At 37.2% G+C, this 21,596-nt stretch overlaps 1 protein-coding gene across 2 annotated transcripts in view; it reads left to right on the top strand.

Annotated features, from left to right (window-relative positions):
- The window catches only part of CTNNA2 (catenin alpha 2), a 424,920-nt gene that overhangs the window by 105,751 nt on the left and 297,573 nt on the right, over positions 1–21,596 (top strand). For both annotated transcript variants that reach the window (XM_015862648.2, XM_015862647.2), the window contains exons 5-7: positions 3,802–3,921; positions 5,761–6,027; positions 15,705–15,908. In XM_015862648.2, the coding sequence (XP_015718134.1) occupies positions 3,802–3,921; positions 5,761–6,027; positions 15,705–15,908 (591 nt within the window). The remainder of the gene's footprint in view (positions 1–3,801; positions 3,922–5,760; positions 6,028–15,704; positions 15,909–21,596) is intronic.

The raw sequence follows: 21,596 nt of genomic DNA, 5'->3' as shown, positions 1-21,596 counted from the left end.
CCTAACTATACTACCTTAATTAACAGCCCTCTGCTAATTCATGTCCTTGTGCACTATATCCAAACAGTTTTTAAACACAGTCAGCTATGGTGACTCAGTCACCTCCGTGGGGAGCCTATTCCAGTGCTTAAAAACTCTTTCTGTAAAGAAGTTTTTCCTGATACCCAACCTAAACCTCCCTGGCACAATTTGAGGCCATTTCCCCTCATCCTGTCAGCAGTGAGAAGAGACCAAGCTTAATTCTCAATACAATCACTTTTCAGATATTTGAAGAGAGCAATAGGGTCTTCCCTCAGCCTCCTCTGTGAATAAGTGCTCCCAATTCATACTCAACTGCTGCTTGTTTTTTCTTCAAGTGTTGACCAAGGATTGAGATGAAGCAGATTTCTACACTGTTCTCATTCATTTTCTTATTTTGAAGAAATGAATTTTTGGAGACTTAAAGCAGCACGCTGAACAGACGCATCTATTTAACTGACCTCTCATGTAATCCAGATCTGACTCAGTGCTTGTTAAGTATTGCTATCTTGTGGCAGAGTTTTGGTACTGCAGTTGTTCATGAAGTCTGCTGAAATTCTGGAGGTATCAGGAGTTTGCTGCTCTTATTTACAGTCAGAAAATAGTACAAGTGCCTTATCAGTCATCACAGAGGAAAGACAGAATAAGGAGGAATAATTGATTACCACCTAGCTTGGTATAAATTTGTACTTACACTTGGCAGCCAACATTCATATTTTTATACTGTCACATTAAAGTTTTGTAATTGCAATGGATTTTCTTTGTTTTGCTACTCCTTGAAAGATTTCACTTTGTCTTTTTAACAGTGTGACCGTACAAAAAGATTTATTCTCAAAACAGTGAGAACCTCTCAGCTGGAAAATTGGGCAGATAGGCTAAACAGATAGAAAACAGTTTTTATAATAGAAAAAAACTGTTTTTTTTTTCTTTCTTTCTTTTTCTTTTTCTTTTTCTTTTTCTTTTTCTTTTTTTTCTTTTTCTTTTCTTTTCTTTCTTTTTCTTTTCTCTTCTTTTTCTTTTCTTTTTGCATGTATTTTGGCTGTTAGATTAATAGAATGCTGTTGTGATAGCTGTGGTATGTAATTTTCAGTGTAAACATCATCTCTCAGAATATGTTTTATTTATCCTCAATAGTAATCAATAAATCATCTCGTGAATATGTTTTAATTTTTCCCTGCAATAAGACTCTGCAATTGTAATTCAAATAATCCTTGGCTGGTGAGGCTGACAATGTTATGAACAGAAGCTTTCTGTAAACTTTGTGATTAAACTTCTTATCCAAGCTCTTTCATAGGTGCTAAGAAACACTTTTCTCACACCAGAGTTCTCCTCCTCTTGTTACAGGATTGTGCTGCATTATTTAGAAAAAAAAGAAATGAATTCCAATACTCTTTTGTAAGTGGGTGTATTTACTAACAGAATTTGCTCCCTAGATTTGCAAGGGCATTTTTGGCACTGTGGTTTGTAATCTTTACACTTGTCAGATGTCACTGTTAACAACCCAGCCTTCTGTTTAGATGAACCCAGACTTCTTTGGTTCTTTGTAGCTAAATTCAATTTCAGGACCTTAAATGTGATTTATCTATCTATCTATCTATCTATCTATCTATCTATCTATCTATCTATCTATCTATTTATTTTTCATTTCCAGACAGTAAACTATTTCTAAGGCCTGACAGTGAAAAATAGTTTTATCTTATCATTTTGTAATGCAAACATGTTTTAGATGAATAAATAAATTACTAGGGAAAAAAAAAAGTTCACATGAAAGAAAATTACATTGGGACCAATATTGTATTGACTGAGTAGTAGCGTTCAAAGAGTGGTGTAAGTTAACCATAAAATCATTAAACTAAAATCGTGCAGCATGTCGGAGTTATGAAGGCTAATTTATTCTGTAGGGATCCTGAAATGTGCTGTAATCAGTTTTCATTGAAAGCATGTCAAAGGAGTTGTGTTACAGACATCATCTGAGATAGTACGTTTTAATTAATGCTTCAGAGCAAATATGTGCAGTTGTCATCTGGAAGGATATTTAGTCATTTCTTTCAGATTATATTTTGTTCTATTAGAATTAGAAACAGTGAAACTTATGAAACACTTGAAGTATTTGGTAATATGATATAGATGATAGATATCTAGCATTATGAGTATTGTAATGAATCGCCTGCTACTTAATCAGGGGAGCACATCTGTGCAGTTGAGCTTCTTTGTGTTTGTTTGAGCAGAGAAGTTACTCAGAAATGAACTTGTTTCAAAGTCCTCTAGTAACCAGTTTACTCATTTTGGAACTGAATGGGTTGTAGTTTTTCACCCAGAGGGTGGTGACATGCTGGAACAGATTGCCCAAGGAGGCAGTGGATGCCCCATCCCTGCAGGCATTCAAGGCCAGGCTGGATGTGGCTCTGGGCAGCCTGTGCTTGTGGTTGGTGACCCTGCACATAGCAGGGGGTTGAAACCAGATGATTTTTCTGGTCCCTTTCAACCCAGGCCATTCTATGATTGTAAAATAGATGATACACAATAGAATATGATCAACATTCAAAATCTGATTATCAGATATGGTTTAGATTCTTGAAATGTACATTTTCCTACACAAATGTATGGATTTTCTGCTGTACTGCCTTGTAACTTCTGGATATTCCTAAGTCCACAGAAGGTAGTTAAAAGATCACAATACATGTACACTGTATCCCACAGGAAGAAAGCTATGGTTAGAGCAACACAAATAATGAGTTGTACTCGTATTTGTTTCTTTTCTACTGATTTTATGGATTTCCAATAGAATTTGGAGAATAAGGTATAAACTTATTTTTATGTAGAACCATCTCTCAGTCAGAATTAGCTGTTTCTCTTAGAAAGGAAAATGTGCCTGTTTTAACAGCTTCTGCACATTCTCATAAATTAAAGCAATGGGTTTTAGAATGAAGGATTAATAGAACATACTCAGTTTTCAGTCTTTTTCCTTGGAATTGCATTTTTTTTGTCTCGCGAGGGAATGAAATACAAGTTTGAATTCCTGTCTCATTTCAGAAGTTAGTTTGCTTACTTTTTGAAAAGAACATTTTATCCATTCAGATTTTGTTTTTACTTGCACTGTGTAGGGTTAAGATTTATGACAGATTTAATGGACTAACTTGTTAATGTGACTGGGGTTTGATATTGCTGCTGGTTAGCTTCAGTCAGGCTGACTGCATCTCTGTTTGCTTTTCTCAGTTCTGAAGTAACTGAGAAGTATCTCAAAGTAAAGCTGACAGAAAGGAAATAATAAGTAGGTTCTGGGTTAAATCCATTGTTTTCCATTTGTTTCATAAAGACACTGTGATTTTGGTAAATCAGACTAAATTTAAATCTCAACCCTAAATTTTAGTTTCCTTTTTAGAAGTTATGTCTTGTTTAGAATTTATGCCTCAGTCCTATTCTCACATAAAGCCTATACCAAATGTTAAGGACACATCCATCTATTTTCTCTTATCTTCCCTTCTTAGCCACATATGCTACACATTTAGTGTGAGGTCACTGGGGAAATTAACATAGTTATTCCTTTTAAATTGACTTTGCATGACACCAAAGTACAGTAATTGGAAAATGATGCAGAATGCCAATCACACAGCTTATCTATAAAAAACTGATTAAAGTTAATGAGACTGTCATAAATCCACTGTTCAGTGATGGACCTAAATGCTAAATGGGGTCCATATAATAAAGTGTAATGGACAGAGTAGTTACAGGTGTTATACAACTGGATCAAACTGCTAACACTGCTGATCTATTTTGTTCTAGGTAGAGGAAGCCCTAGAAGCAGTGAAAAATGCAACGAATGAGCAAGATTTAGCAAATCGCTTTAAGGAATTTGGAAAAGAGATGGTGAAACTGAATTATGTAGCTGCACGAAGACAGCAGGTGAGTACATTCCAAAGCAGTGGATGAGAAATTTAGGCCTGACTCTAAAGATATTGTTTCATTTTCAAGATGCTTTTAAAACATATAATGAGTAGTCGCTGTGTCATGGCACGTCATCGAATCATACCAATTTTTGTGAATGTGATGTAATTTTTTACAATGTAATTGTTTTAGGAACATTATTCAACTGAATTCAATTATTAATGAATTCAAGGTGAGAAGGCAAGCTGCCTGGAGGGTTAGGAATTGTTTTCAAATGGTGACTGTTCCTGCTCAACTGGTTTGGGGGTACTCCAACAGTTGAAAAGCAGGAGCTCTTTGGTAGTGCAGTCTAATTCAGATTCAAAAGTGGGAGTCTAATTTGTGTTTTAAACCAACATTGTTAGTTTTCAGATGCTTAAAAATACAAGTACGTACCCAATTCATTTATTACTTAAGCAGATGGAAAACAAACAAGCAAACAAACAAACAAACAAACAAAAAAAAACAACCAAAAAAACAAAAAAACAAAACCTGAACTGAAAGTCATGGTGGCATTTATTCAGCACCCATAGCTATTCAACTCTGTACTGAACAGAACTTTCACCTGAACACTGTTCTGAAGAGTCCAGACATTTTTCCATTGTGGAGTCATGTACAGTTTGCTCAACACAAAGTTTTGCTTGAATATTGATAATTGTTCAGAGATGTCTTTGTATTGCAGATTGCAGGGCACACTCAGTTTGGAAAGCTGACTTTATGCATTCATTCTTCTATTTATTTTTTGCATTGCAGTGGTACTGATTTATTTTTCTGTCACTTGTACATTTCTAACAACTCAGAAATGCAGGGCTAGTATCACATAAACAATATTTTGTATATTCAGACACTTCTCTTCCAGAAATGTAGTGAAAATTATGTGAAAAATTTAAGAATGTTAACCGGAAAGAAAATGGTTATTTGTCTCTTGTATTGTTGGAGTTTTGAAAAGATAAAAGCAAGTCTTAGCATAAACCTTTAAAGATTCACATAGAATCACAGAATCGTAGGGGTTGGAAGGGACCTCTAGAGATCATTGAGTCCAACCCCCTTGCCAAAGCAGGCTCCTTACACCACATCGCACAGGTAGGTGTCCAGGCGAGTCTTGAATATCTCCAGAGAAGGAGACTCCACAACCCCCCTGGGCAGCCTGTTCCAGTGCGCTGTCACCCTCACCGTAAAGAAGTTCTTGAGCACATTAGTGTGGAACTTCCTATGCTCCAGTTTCTGGCCGTTTCTCCTTGTCCTGTATCCACACACTGCTGAAAAGAGCCTGGCCTCACCACTTTGCACTTTCTATATAAATGAAGGTATTAGTGGATAAATAAAAATAATATGGTGCCATCTTATTCTGGTAAGGTATTGCAGGATATCTGCTGTAAGAGGAAACGAAAGGAAGAATGAGTTGCTAAGGCAAAAAGCAAAGTATACAAGAAATAGATCCAATTGTAAAGAAAGGAAAATGTGTATTATATTTAAAAGGAAAACTTTGGGAAAAATATATATAAGCACAGCAGTTGTAGCCAGGAAAAGAAAACAAATGCATGGACTTTCCTTCTCATCGAGGGGGAAAACATATTTTAGGAGGAATCCAAATCATGAAATATTGAGAATTCTTATGAAGCCACAAAATACATGTTTTGTAAATTCAGTGCCCATAATAAAACTGTAACTATGCACATAAAAAGATTTTGTGAGAACTGTGGTCAATTTTGTCATTAATGGCATCTCTTCATAATCACTGGACAGTGACAGTGTAGACCATACTTTCTAACACTAAGGCTTTCATTTACAACTAAATAATTGCGTGTTTTTCTGTAGGAGCTGAAAGATCCTCACTGCAGGGATGAAATGGCTGCAGCTCGAGGTGCTCTGAAGAAGAATGCCACCATGTTGTATACTGCATCCCAAGCATTTCTTCGTCACCCGGATGTTGCAGCCACTAGGGCCAACAGAGACTATGTCTTCAAGCAAGTTCAAGAAGCAATTGCTGGTATCTCCAATGCTGCCCAAGCCACCTCACCCACTGATGAAAACAAGGGGCATACTGGCATAGGAGAGCTTGCTGCTGCACTAAATGAATTTGATGTGAGTATCATAAGCGTGTGGAAAATGAAATGTTTCGCCATGAAATCTACAGTGTTTTTAACTAAGTGCATTTTAGACAGGACTCACATTTTTCTTTTCATTCAGGTCCATTTTCTTAGAAAGCAGAGGCAAAGTGAAGATGTTGATTTGTGTTATTTGTAACTAGGAATAGTTATTTGCTGCTGATGGTCATGAATTATAAGGATTTTGTAGTCATACACTGCAGCTGTGCTAGAGGGAAAGAATTTGTCCTCTGCCCTGGCATCCTTGAAATATCCAGCTACATAAATAACACAAAGTGTGATAAATCTGGCAGTTCATTTCTGTGACGTTTGTCATGTGTTTTGTTGAATGGTGAAATCAGATTTATCTGGCATGTCAGGAAGGAAGATAATGCAGGAAAATAAGGATGATGATGGAGCTGAGCATCCTGGAATCATTAACAGAGTGTATTGAATCATGGATTATATTAATCAAATAAGGCAGCTTTCAAACAGATGAAGCCGGTCCTGCTAGTTGCAGACAAGGTGCTGCAGCTTCTCTTCATTCTAATTGCACGACTCATCTTTTTTGCAGCAGTTTTTCTCCTTACAAAGTTGCAATGCAAGTATATGTCACACCTTTTTGGGTGCTACTCAATTCTTCTTTGTGTTGGGCTGGAAGTGGAGGCGTTTGTACAAGTGGTTCCTCTTCTGTCACAAGATTGAGCTTCTTATGAATCTGCAGCTTACTGTCATTGCGTTTACATAGGAGATGATAATAGGAAGAGTAGATGTAATAGGAGTGACTGAGTGGCTCAGTGACTGAGTAGGATATGGTAATAAAAAAAAAGGCAAAGAATGAATATGGAAATGATAGCAGTAGGGAAATGGGGACAACTCTGGAAATATGTCAACTGAAAATGTGTGGATAGGCATGGGGAGAGCAAATGGGCTGGTAGCTGACTAGCAGAAGGGTTTGTGCCATTGATAACATATTCCCTTCCTGTCGTGGCTCGTCACGCTGCAAACCAGAAGCTGTGCTCTGATCAAATTTCTTCCTTCATGGGTCAGAGCAGTTGCCCGTGTAGTGAATGAAAAGGAGCAGCAGAAGGTGAAACACTGCTAAAACCATTCAGAGCTACTGTGGGACCGAGAGATAGACTCAAATTTCATTGTAGTGTTAGGTATAAAGAAAAAAAAAAATACTACTGCCCTCATTGATGGTACCAATATTGTTTTAGTATCTGTATTTCTAATTATGTATTTTTTCCTGTAAAATTATTGTGGGTCAAGATTTAAAGAATTCTGCCTGGTTTACAAGGCCTTCTCAGCTTACAGATCCCTTACTGGTAAGGTCCTGGGAATAATATCCCTGTTTATCTGATTGTACTCTGGCTTTTGTGTGTGACTTTGCTGTTATGGACAGTAGAGGTTTGACAAACAGTCACAGAAAACACGTGACTCTTAGCAGATCTAAACTGATGATGCTACTGCTCTCTGGAAAAGGCTGTTGTGCTTAGTGAAAGTAAATTCAGTGATTCATTGGGCTGTGGAGACGATGCGAGACATCTGATGTTGAACCCTGCCTTTTTTGGACAACATTTGTTCATCGGTTTTCTTCTCAGGTAAAGTCTTTCCTGGTTTATGTGATGTGGCAGGCGTTGTAAATGTGCATGGGAAATACATAGTCATAGGATCATGTTCTGTCCATAGTTGTTCTGAAGTGAATATTAAACCTGGTATTGTATGATAAGTTAATTCTGCTCTATTAAAATGATGCATGTTTTTCCATAGCATTTGCCAGTTCTCAGACTTCAGTATTTCTGATTTCAGAGTCAGCACTCTGTGGCTTAACACTTCAGATGACTGCAGTGTCATTAGTCTGAATATTTTCTCTATCAAAATATCATCACGTGTAATATGAGTCATTATCCAACCTATTTTAATTACTTTAGCTACTATGTTTGTAGGTGTTACACTGTCATACTCTGTAGAGTCATATAGCACTGAGACGTGATATAAAATCACCTGTGAGCTCTTAGCAGTTAAATATTTGAAAAAAATTATCACTTAATTCTTCTCAGAGATATTTATGTAGAAATGAAGAGAGTTTATGAATCTGTTCTGTATCTGCATTCGCTGCATTAAAATACTACTTGATATGGATAGATAAAACTTAAAAAAAATACATGTTTAATTGTCCTTATATGTTTTTGCATTTTCAGATCATTTGATTCCAGATATTTCTTGATTAATAGTGAATAATTTTATTAAAGTTTGTTATACATTTTAGAGTCATTCAGTATTTCTGGATTCTTGCTGAAACAACTAAAGGAGCTCCTTTTGTTCCTCTGGAGAAAATTATCCCAATTTCTGCAAGGTACACAGAGGAGTGTGCCAAGAACTTGCTTTGAATTCTGAAAATATAATGTTTACTTTGAGCACATGGCAGTTTCTGTCTGATACAGCTGTTTAGGTCTCAGCCTTTCTCATTGTCAAAGGACTGCTGCTGTCACTTGTTGTCAGTGGTAGGCTGAAATGGTATTTGTTGGGTACAGGGCATGTCCAACTAGTCAGGGGGTGTTTCTAGTCACAGCATGGAGCCAAGGCTGGGATTTCTTAGTTTTTGGAAATGTAGTTGTAGGGTATACAAACACTTTGAAAGTTAAACCTCTTCTGAAATTCAGATTGTAGGCGTTTCAAATATATCATCCTAAAATGTTTAATGTTTAAGTACCTTTGAAAGTTTTGATTCGTTGAACCACTGAGGTTGGAAAGGTCACCTAGTTCAACTGTCCATCTGTCTCCCATATTGCCCGCTGAACCATGTCCCTAAGTATTACATCTCTGCTTTCCTTAAAAACCTCCAGGGACAGGAACTCTACCATTTCCCTGGGCAACCTGTTCTAATGCCTGACCACTCTTTCTGAGAATAAATTCTTCTTAATATCCAACCTGAACTTCCCCTGGTGTGGTTTAGGTCATTCCTTCTCATGCTATCACTGTTACCTGGGAGAAGAGGCTAACCCCCACCTCACTGCAATCTCCTTTCAGGTATTTGTAGAGGGCAATAAGATCTCACCTTGAGCTTCCTCCAGACTGAACCTCAGTTCTCCCAGTGGCTCCTCATAAGACTTGAGTTCCAGACCCCTCACAGCTTTGTTGCCCTTCTCTGGACACGCTCCAGGGTCTCGATGTCTTTCTTGAGGTGAGGGGTCCCAGACTGAACACAGTACTCGAGGTGAAGCCTTACCAGCGCCAAACACTGGGGGACAATCACCTCCCTGGAACTCGATCATAGGAGATTAGTTTGATCAAGCAGGACCTGCCTTTCGTGAACCCACACTGGCTGAGCATGATCAGGGGATCAGGTTGTCCTGCACCTGCCATGTTATCGCCGTCAAGATGATCTGTTTCTTGTCACTGAGGTGAGGATGATGTGCCTGTACTTCCTCGATTCTTCCTTATGACCCTTCTTCAAGATTGGTGTCATATGAGCACGTCTCCAGTCATCTGTGATCTCTTCAGTTGACCAAGGTTGCTAGTAGATTGTGGAAAGCAGCTTGGCTCCCTCAGTACCCTCAGGTCAATCCCATTTGGAGCCACTGACCCTTGACAGTCCAGGCTGAGTAGCGGATCTCTTAACTCTTTCCACCTGAATCATGGGGGCATTTATTCTGCTCCCCATTGCAGACTTCCAGGTCAGTGGGTAGAGGATTACAGTTCTGACTATAAAAAGGAGATGTAAAGAAGGCGCTGGGAACCTCAGCCTTTTCCTTATCCTGAGTGGTCAGGTACCCATCTGCATCCAGTAAACGATGGAGATTCTCATTAGCCCTTCCTCTTACTTCTAATGTATTTGTAAAAACATTATTTGTTGTTCTTTACCACAGCAGCCAGATTGAGCTCATGATGGGCTTTGGCCCATCTCGCCCTGCATATGCTACCAAATTCCTTGTACTCTCCCCGAGCTGCCTGGCCCTTCTTCCATAGGAGGTAAACTCTCCTTTTCTCCTAGAGTCTCAGCATAAGTTCTCTGTTCAGCTGCACCAGTCTTCTTCCCCATCTACTTTTCATCATAACTGATGAGACTGCTTAGCTGACTTTCTCTTTGAGCTCTGTGCTTATAAATGGAATGAAATTAAATTGTATTTAAAATACAGAGAGAGTGCTCTATTTTAATAGACATTAATGCAAACAAATGAACAATGACTTACTGTTTCTGTGTGCATACATCCAGTTGTCACTAAAGCTGCTTACTAGGAACATTCATCCACGTTCTGTCTGGACTTGCCATGCCTGTGTATCACCCCTTGTCTATATGGTTTCAAAATTGCGTTGAGTCTTGACTAAATATTGTAATAATTTCTGTTATAATGCAATTGACCTGCTAGAGATGAGAAAGAAGTGATCGGCATTTAGGGACGTGGTTTACTGGATATAGTGGTGATGGGATGGTGGTTAGACAAATGATGCTAGCGGTCTTTTGTAACCTTTATGATAAAATATACCATGTTTCATTGGAAAGAACAGAACTTCCCACTTTTCTAACCATACTTTGGTTATTTCAGACAACAGTTTTGCAGCTGCCCTCCCTTCCTTCCCTGAACACTATCATTAACCTCTTGTTCTCAATTTCCTGTTCATTGTCTTCGGGAACAAAGGGTTGGGAGTGCTGTATATCACTTGATACTTTAAGAAAGAGGGAAAACACAGTGGATCCAAGTTATTCCCTCTTTCCTCTTGTAAAGGGAAATACCGTTCCCTACTGGCAGCTGGAGTCATGTGCATTCATTTCTCTCTAGGCACTACGAATGCTGCTGGTGAGATCTGGGTGGTTATTTGCTGTTTAAGAGCACCACCTAGTGGGTTTCTTGGCATTTCTTTTCCCCTGAAACGCTGTATCTCCGTTCTTTTGTATAGTAAATTAGCTTTGCAGAAAACATTTAGCAACGCAAATGCAAATGCTTTTTGTAAGTTTAACCGTATCTTATTGCTGCCACTTCTTTTGATCGTGTTTTTCTTTTAAATGCATTTAAACTATAATAGGACAAAGATCAGTTTATTTGCAGGTGAGATTTTGTAGTGAACAAATTTGTTAGAGACTGGAAACACAAATGAAACACACATTAAAAAGCGAATTGACATAAATATATTCATATCTCTAAACGTTCCATAGATTTTCTACAGGAAAATAATTTCTCCGTTGTGGAGATTTTGTAATTGTGTTATTGATAGTTGAATATCTGAATGGTCATATCCAAAATATATGAAAGATTTTTCAGTTTGTGTTTAGCCATGTGTCGTGAAATTATCCAGTTGAATTACAGTTGGTACTATTTTGAATGTGCTGATTTAGCACTTGTGCGATGCTTATGTAAGTCACATGTGAACACTGCCAGCATCTCATGGAAGTGATATTTCCATAGTTATTCCTATACTTGTTTAAGGAAGATTCTTAATTAGTATTTATTTATCAGTTAATTTTCTTAGAGAGGTTGATTCCCGTTAAAACATAACATGTCTCTCTTTATGCGGATTCATATTTTGTTTTAAAGTTTACTTCTAAATTCTCAGAAGAAATAACCTGTTTTCCATTTCACTGATGGTGTAAAAGAGAGATAAAGACCATAATTACTCTCATCATCCTTTTTACACAATAGAACAATGCGGGAATTGCAAATAGGTCATGAATTCCTTCTTCACTCTCTAAGATGGGAGGTTATTGGCTGGGGAATTCTCAAAAAGCCATTTGTGTGAAGGTGAGAGTCTTCTCTTCAGCTCTCATACAACCATCTGCATAAACAAGAAAGCTGTATGGACCTGTTTCTTTTGTTCCTTCCACAAAACGTTACCTGAGACCTTTTCCTGGTTGAATTTACATGGTAAGTTATAGCTGTTCATATATATATGAACAAGACAGCAATGCACTAAGTAAGTAACTTTTTGCAAGAGCAGGTGATTAATGTGGAAAATGCTGACTATTGTAACCTGGCAAGTAGTTCTGGGCTTCCAGAACTGTTTCAAAAGATTAAATTCATCTTAACATTTTGTTTTAGTTTCTATTAAATCCTATTTATTTTTTCTATTGCTGAAAAAGATATTCCAATTGAGATCGCTGCAGTGAAGTTGGAATGATTGTGTGCTCTCTGATCACAACACCTACATAAATGGATTGTGTTGTTTAAGCCAGCAGGCAGTTCAAAATCACACAGCTGCTTGCTTACTGTTCCCAAGTGGGGTTGGATAAAGAATTGGAAAGGTAAAAAGACTGAGAACTTGTGGGAGGAGATAAAGCAAAAGCTGTGTATGCAGGAAGGAGGGCAAAATTAGAACAGTTGTTTAACCACTTCCAGGCAAGTAGCAGTCATTGCATGTGATGGTTACTTGGGAAGAACAGTCCAAATGTCCCCTTCTCCTCCTTCTTTCCTCCCAGATTTTTTAAATGAGCATGACATCATGTGATTTGGAATCCTAAACTATCAGTTGCATCCTCATTACTCATTGTCTCTCTTTCCATCCTAAGATATGTACATAGAGATCAGTCCTGTACAGTTAACACAGAAGATTTGCTGTGTTCCTATAGTCTGTGGCTTGTGTTGATTCTGAGTGGTAGCTCAGGACAGGAGAGATGGTGCATTGCTTAGAGGTGTAGGGCACCAAAGCCAGCTCAGGTCAGGTCACTGCTGCACTTGCACTGCTTCTTGTAAGGCTCATCCTTTGTTGGTTTCAGTAGTTGCTGCTATAGAAATTCCTATAATACATAACTAAAATCATGGGTTAAATTTAATAGTATATCCATTACAGTCTCTGCCACTTGTCTCTTTGGAGCAGGCTATAGTATGTAGTTGTTTTCAGTACTGTTTCTTTGAATGTGGATAATTATCTCAGATATTAGATTTCAGAAGTTTATTAATGTTTGTGAGAGATTAGTCCTCTTTGAACATGAAAGAAATGACCTGTACTACTTGTTAGTGAGAAGGCATCTATTTTCTGAAAACTTTAATTCTTTATGAATACATTGCAACTACTCCATAAGTACCTATTTATGACTTCTAAAAAACAGAGGGTATACGTAACTACAGTGTGTCTAAAGAAGGTATTATTACAAGTTTAACAGACTTTAAGTTTGTAATTATGTTGTAATTAATTTTCTTGGAATTTGTTTCAGCAAATTAATCCAAAATAATGTACTTAATAGCCCATTGCAAAGATACAGGTGACACCAGGCAGTCTGCAGTTACAAAGAGCCTTGAAACACTTAAGTATAAAATCTGGATTATAATGTTGGTCATTGATTTATGATTTTAATGCTAGTTAATTGATTAAAGCATATTGAATCTTCCAATTAATTTGCATTCATCAATTGAAGAGTGGCTCTCAGTAAGTGATGGAAACTCGAGACTTGTCCTTTACTGGTTTTAGAGGAATTTATTTTACCTGTGCTTCCTGTAATTGACATAAATTGCTAAGATTGGTCAATCGATGCAATTTCATTCTTGCTATTACAGAATCAAATATGCTATTGTAAACATGAATTTATATAGCTGCTTTTGAAAGTCCCAATGCTATGAACGTAAGTACTGCAGTGAGCTCTAAGTATTAACATTTGACTGAAAAGCACTGCTACATAAATATGCGTAGGCCCAGCTATTAGAGAAGTCATTTCTAATTTAGATGCTTATAAAACTGCTTTGCTTGCAACTATGAAACATAGACCCTAGAAGATGCATGCAAGACATTATTTCACATTCTGGTTAATGTTGCATCCATTTCTATGAAGTCAGCAGTTCCTGGAGCTGGAACAATATGATATCTGCTTAGAATTCTTCTGTATTTCCTTCTTAGTAATGAATGAATATTAATAAATTTCCTGACATCCTTGCACTTCTTGCTATTTAACTGCTTTGTGTTTATTTAAGTTATAAATATTGCAGGGCTTGATTAATAAATAAAAATAAATAAATAAATATTGCAGAGAGAGATTTATTATTATTGTTATTTGGGGATTTGTTAATTTTTGGTGTGTATTTTTGTGCAGAGGAATTAATTGGAAGTTTCACTGACCTCCATACAAGCTGTAGTCCATAAGTAACTAGAATCATAATTTTAACCCTGAACTTTATTGAAGCATCTGCTCCTTCCTCATAATCTGATACAGTTTTCAGTGTTAAAGAGAATGTCGGATATATATATCATGCATCTGAATCCTGGTTTACATTTTAATGTAGTGTATGATGATTTATTTTATATTTTCAAATTAACCGTATCATCTTGCAGTTAGATATGGCAGGAAATGGACTAATCACAAAGCCATCAAATGAACCACAAAAATGCAGTTGGTTCATTAATCAAATCCTGTGTTGTTTCAGATGTTTTTGCTGATTCTTATAAAGCAAGATAGCTTTACCTTTTTCAGATAGTTTAATTTATAATACGAGATTTTCTTTTAAAACTAAAATAGGAAGCATGTAGCTCAGAGAACATTTTTAGACAATAAACCATTATGGAACTTATTTGCATGAGTACAGCTAAAGGTTATGAGTGACACGGTGTTGCTAAGGTGTCTGTAAGTAAGAGCAGAATATTACTTCTTATGTATTTGCTACCTCAAAACTGCAAAGACAGAAATCAGAATGTGACATATTGGTGATTCAAAGCTCACAGTATGACATGACATTATTTACCACCAGTGCAGAATCTGTGCATTTTATCACTTGTTAATATTTGGTAGCACATTTAATATTATCATTTATCATTATTCAAGAACTAAACTGTTTTAAATACTGAGCAGTCTTTGAAAAGCAAATGTTTTCTAGTAAATGTTTTCATGATATATATACCTGCACTGTGTATATTTGTAGAGAGATGCACAATCATTATATACATACCCCAGTAGTTTGTGTTTGTTTATTTATTTATTTATTTATTTATTTTTTTATGGTGTGCTTCCCAAACTGATATTTGAACCATTTGTGCTGTTTGTAACAGTAGTGTTTTTATATGTGAAAATATGTATATGCTATGAATTCTTTTTATACATACAATGGGATTTCTTAGCTGCTGGGTATTTCTTTAGTATTTATTTCTTAGGAATTTGGTTGATAATTGATCCATAGGAAATATTAGAAACTCTTTGAAGCTGCTGAAATAAGAAACAATATAAGTAATAATCAAGATCTAGAATTATTGAATCATAGTATGGCTTGGTTTGGAAGAGACTTCAATGCCCATCTGTTTCTAGCCTTTCTGTGGGCTGGTTGCCACCCACCAGGTCAGATTGCCCAGAGCCCCCATCCAGTCTAGCCTTCAATTCTCACAAGTGCTAGGACACCCACAGATCTCTGTGCAGACTGTTTTTTACAATGGCTTATTAGCCTGTGAGTAAAAAATTTCCTCCTAACATATAATGTAAATCTCCACTCTTTTAGTTTAATACTATTCCTCCTTGTTCTATGGAAAAAGTTGTTCTCTTTCCTGTGTAGAAGCTCCCACTAAGAACTGGTAGGCTGTAGTGAGGTCCCCCCTGGAACCTTCTCTTCCCCAATCTAAACAAGCCAACTCCCTCAACCTATGTTGAAGAGGTGCTCCATCCCATTGATCATTGTGGCCCTCTGGACCCTTTAAAACCAATCCACATCTTTCACGGAGATCCATTTATCCTGCTAATATTCTCATTGCCATTTTGCTTTTCAGAACAAAATCATCTTAGACCCCATGACGTTCAGTGAGGCCCGCTTCAGGCCATCTCTGGAGGAGAGGCTGGAGAGTATCATCAGTGGGGCAGCGCTGATGGCAGACTCTTCATGCACGCGGGATGACCGCCGGGAGCGCATCGTAGCTGAGTGCAACGCTGTGCGACAGGCACTTCAGGACCTGCTCAGCGAGTACATGAACAATGTAAGTGATGCATGCTTAGCACTGGTTTGTTTTCTGCTAAATCATTGAACTTTTCCCTAGCAGGAGCTTTTGGTCTGTGAGGGAACTCATCACTCCCCATAGCGGTAGCATTGAAGTTCCTTCTTGTACACTAAATAGGCAACAAATAATCACATTGGGATAAAATACTTTTTAAATGAAACCAACGTCAGTGGATAATGGCCTGAAAGCAGTTTCCACTAATGAAAATGAATACAGTTCATTATCAAAATGATATCCACTGTGCAATAATGGTCATGGTGTGTGTTAAGATGCTACCTATAGATGCTCCTGTGAGATGATGTGTCGGAATGTTTCGGTTAAGCCACTGAAGGTCTTTGCTTGCTGTTGAAGCCATTAAATATTCTGTAGTTATGAAAGCAGTGAGTACTGTTAATCAGTATTGCTGTTCCCACAACAAGGTGTCTGCTGTGCCTTCACAGCTGTTAGTGGATGGACTCAAGAGCTGTTGACAATGTAGTGTTAACCTGCAGTGCCTTTGTTCTACCTAACTTGTCCCAGAAAATTACTCCTGAGTCCTGTGGAGGATGGGTGAATTCCCAAGCCATATAAACAACTTAAAAATGGCAACTTTTTGTTTGAAGAACTATAAAGAAATGTTTGTTTTTTTTTTTCTGTTCTGAAAAAATGATAGTTGCCATTTGAAACAAGCAGTCCTTGTGAATATTATCACCCTTCTGTGACCTTCTGGGCACTGGAATATAATATCAGTGAAAAGTTTTAATTATATGGTCTTCAATATCTGCAAACAGGTGTTTGAGCAAACATTCTCAGACTGACAATCCTACTTTATGCTTGTCTGTCATTTCTACCAGGCTATGCCTGCATTTTTTGGATCTTATTTTTCTGGTATCATTGAAATATCGTTAGTAAGACTGTCCAAGGATGAACCTTTAACATGGTTACACAGTTATATGGCAGGCTGATAAACATCAAAATTTAATCCTTGAGTTATTTTGTTGTACAGATAGAAGCAATGATGACTTTTTAAGGTATTTATTCCAAATAGTGGTCACCATTGGAAGTAACTGTTAATGCTGGTTCAGAATTTGAAAGAGTATATTTGCTTTTTGTTGTTGTTAAATTGAGTGATGGTTGAAAAGTTCTGGTAATGTGATAGAAAGCAAATTCTAAGCTCTTGCATTCTTATTTAGCCATTATGAAGAGGCTTTGATGGAAGGAAATGTTCTGAATTGCTTGCTATGAAATCTTGCTATATAGAATGATTAGTTAGGTGTCATTTTGCAGGTCTTTCAAAAGGAGATCTGATAGATTGTCATTTGTCATTGCAGTGCATCTTTTTAAGTGCACAGGAATATAATCAATTTAAGTTCTTTTTTTATGGCTATTGAATACACATTGTAAAAACTGAATATATACCCAATTTCCTAAAAAGTGAAGTACTTCTAACTTAAACACATCTGGGATAGGAGAATTTAAGAATGATATTGCGTTAGACTGTCTGAGCTGATCATTGTGGATACAAGATGTGGGATTCAGTTTACATCTAAGGACACTTAATGTTTCAACATGTAGATACTTATAGCTAAATGAAGATCTCAGTTCATCTAAAGTAGATGCTTAGTGCTGTTTTAAATTACTGGTTCAGGTAATTTTGGATCATTTCAGCTGAGGCTCTTGGCTGTAGTGTCCCAGTAGGAAGCTTATAGATCTTGTGTTATGTCTGCCAGCCCCACATCCATGTTGTGTGTGCTCTAGGAACAGCGGATGGATTGACTCCTACCTTCATAAAATCAACTGAGACTGAGGTGTTTAAGCTGCTTTTTTAACTGACGGATATCAGGAAAATCCTGTTAAGGCCTTTTGTAAGCTTAGTTTTATAATCTGATGTATGATAAGCTGCATAACTCTATCTGGAGACCTCAGACTATATTAACTAAATCTCCACTAACAAGAACGGAAGATTAGATACCTAGCTTGTAGACAGCTCTTTTGGGCATCTACAGAGAAGCTGAATTTCTATCATTAGTTTACCTTAGCAGAATTTGATTCAATATTTAATTATTATTATTTTTTTGCTAGGGATGGATTTTCTTTGCAATATCACTGAGCATGTTCCTTATCAAAAGAGATTTTATTTGCAAAGTTCTTTTAAAAGCCTGGATAAGTTTCAAACGGGGAAAACTGAATGATGAACACCAAGCTGCCTAACATGATGCAGTTGTAAGTCTGAGTCTGTACCCTGAGATGGTTTGATGAAGATGGACATATTTAACTTCTTCCCACGGAGACTTAAATCTTTGAAATCCTTCTATCTTTTCAAGCCACATAAAATGTTGACCTTTTCTTTTTTCACTCTTTTTGGTAACAGCTTCAAAATGGTGGATCAGTCTAGCTGATGATAGTTGGTCACATCTACATACTTCTTTGATACTTGTCATGAGATACAGAAAGCACAGAACAAATTGAATATTCAGTGGTCCTAGTTTACAGCTACAGACAACATAATCACTGGATATTTGCAATGTCATTTAGAGTCAATTCAAGGTCAATCATTCCCCAGCTTAAAACTATCCCTTTCTAGTTATCTAATTCTATGACTGAGAATCAGAGGGGACTTCAAACTGCTTGGTAGACAAATAGGTTCTGTAATCCCTTTTACCATGTTGCACATTGATACCGTATACATTTGCTGTAGTTAGCATTCTGTCTTACATTAAATTTCTGTAGATACAAAGTAAACTATAGTGCAAAAGAAACAGTCAGAATGAAATTGTCGTTCTTCAAGTTTCAATGTTTTCTTTTCTTTTGTTATTATTTTTTTTCTGTTGTACATGTGGATGGCATTCAAGTCACAAAGAGAAAACTGGGAGGTTTACAGGCAGCTGTATGAAACAGAAGGTTGGCTGTGTGTGATGATACAAGCTGCTTGTGCTTTCTAGCTAAATGCTAAAGGCAATGCAAGGAGAAAAAAGGGGTTTTACCAGATTTTGCTACAAGAAAAGGAAATAGCATCTAGCTGAACAATGTATGAACTTCTGCCTTTTATGTAGCACGGGTTGTGTAAGAAAACTTTCTCCACCTGCAGAACACCCTCTGTGCCTACCTCTTTCTTAGAAAGCTGCCTGTGGAGAGGTGTGCATCTTATCTTCTGTGCCCCTGCAGGGCTTTTTAAGTACATCCGTCATACCTCCTGATATTCCCTGCACCTGTGGTCTGTTTTCATTGCTAGTTGCTTTACCAGCTTTTGGTAGATCAATATATTCTGTTGCATCGCAAAAGAAAATTTAACACATACAACACTGCTGTTTCTCCTGTTTGCCTTTCCAGTCTGAATGGATCCATCACAGGCTTCCAGGTAGATCTTAATGTTCCTAAGGTTAGTTTTATGTTAGGGAGAAATCTCTCCGTGTGTTACCCAAAGTTTTCTGAAGTAACTTGTGAAGTTCAGAAAATGGGGTAAACCGAAACCACAAGTCATTATATGGGTCTGTGAGCCAGAATCAATATTGGTGAAACTAAATTTCCAGGTATGTGGCATAGGGATATGAGTGTAAAAAAAAACAAAACACAAATGCCACTTTCAGAATGTTGTCATCCAAATATAAAATCAAAACCAACAAAACATGGAAAGTTCAGTTAAAGAGGGCAGAGGTTTCAACTTAGAAGAGGAAGAAATGGTGCTTCTTTAGTAGTTAGGCCCTTTTTTATGTTATAAAGAATCATCATTGTAGAATCATAAAATAGCCTACACTGAAATGTTCCACAGAAGCTGTTAAAACAACTGTTTCCCATTTATTTGAATGAGAGTATTTTTTTAGCGAATGGCTAGCTCTGACCGTGGCCTGTTTTCCTGCTGTTTTGCTTTTGTGGATGCTTTATGACTTGTGTTGCAGGCTGATAGGAAACAGCAATCCTGGATAATTGCTAGCTCCAGCTCTTGAGCTTAGATTCATGGATTAGCAGTGTGTTGCCAAATTCATGTAAACCAGCTCTGGGCACTCTTTCTTGCAAGCGTAAGGGTGCAGCTTGTTGATGTCTGGTTAGGATAAGAAAAGAAGAAAATGATATATATAGAAAAATATGCTTTAAAAAGATGTTCTGACATCGTTGGTTTCAGTGCCAAATAAAGACAGACTGTGAATTTTGGGTTGCTGTGGAGTATCACAGACAAATTCGGAAAGTGGTTGACAAGTGAGTAAGCCATGACTGTTAAAGATCTCTGTAACCACTTGAGTTCTGGCTTGGAAGGAGTGAAAGTGCACATTTGAATAGACATTTCCCATCTAGTTTGCATACCTACTTATATTCTCTAGCCTTTGGACTTGTTGAGTTAACCTTCATTCTCACCCCATATTCTTGCTCTCAGCCACTGCTAACATTTCAGAAGTGCTTGGGTTTCAGTTTGTTACAATTGTATTTCAGGATAGGGAATGCTTAGTGTTGCTTATTGACTTGTTTTGACTGCTCTTTGGAATGAACGCGTCTTTCTGAATTCCTTGTATTACTGCTATTTAATGTATAGGTGTGAGTTTCAGAGTTCTACAGGCTAGGCTTTTTGTTGATATTTTACTGATATTACCATAGGAATAATGTTGCCTACTGTTTGCTCTTTTTAATCTTGTTCTCTAAAGCTGATACCTATTCCTGACTGCTGTTCACTGCAACTGAGGTGCTACAGGCTATAATTCCTGTTTCTATAGAGAAGAAAATGTCATATCTTGAAGATGCAAAATGTGAGAAAACAGAGAGGGAAAATATAAGACTCCAGGCAGTTTTTCTTCACAAATATATCAGTAAAAAGTTTTAACTTCTCAAAGTAAAACTATAATGCTGCACTACATGAAAATGAAATGTCCTTAAAAGACAGCTAAAGTTACTGTGCTTGATTGGAGAATGAAAAAAACCTGATAGCAAAGGGAAATCTATAAACTCTCAAGATACTGTCAGCTCTCGTGTTTAACAGCTCCATCTGAATTCATATTTAAAAGAGAAAAGCAATAATTCTTGTATAACCTTGCATAAGGTTAGCCTGGGTGACAGTGAGCAAGAAATTACTGTTAAGAGATAGAATGATGTCTGTAGTTGTCCTGGGATGGAGGCTGGGCTGAGTGACAAGTGACCAAATGCTGAGTCACCAGGACTGACTGATGTGACCATGACCACATTGGCTGGACAAGATTCTGCTTGGTACTGTTGTTGAACTCCAAGCTTTTTTGATGCATTTCTAGTGAAGAACAGCTTGTCCAATAGTCCATATTGTATTTCAAGCTGGAGATAAGCTCATTTACCACTCACTTTACACGTTGGAATGTTATAAAACAGTTTTGTCTTTCCTAACTTGAAATAAACAACTGGGAACACAGTAGTTATGACTGGAGGAGAAGACTATGTTCCCAATTTGCAAATATTTTATGATGTGCCACAGTGTTTCTTCTCAAGTACTTTAGGCTTTACATTTATGCATCCCTCCTGAGTGCCTCAACTTCTCCTGACTCTACATAAATCACTACCTAAGTATGCTACCTACATTATAACTCCAAAAGGATTCAGCCACGTTTCAAGGAAACTTTTGAGTCTTCATTTTTCATCATCAAGGCCTCATAGGAGATGCCTGGTTTCTTTATGATGTGTTTACAGAAATGCTGCACTGCTTACAATTACACAAGCGAGTTCTTTTTTTTTTTT

The sequence above is a fragment of the Coturnix japonica genome, chromosome 4 (assembly GCF_001577835.2).
Source record: "Coturnix japonica isolate 7356 chromosome 4, Coturnix japonica 2.1, whole genome shotgun sequence".
Lineage (NCBI taxonomy): Eukaryota > Metazoa > Chordata > Aves > Galliformes > Phasianidae > Coturnix > Coturnix japonica.
This window is presented reverse-complemented; position numbering and strand designations above follow the sequence as displayed.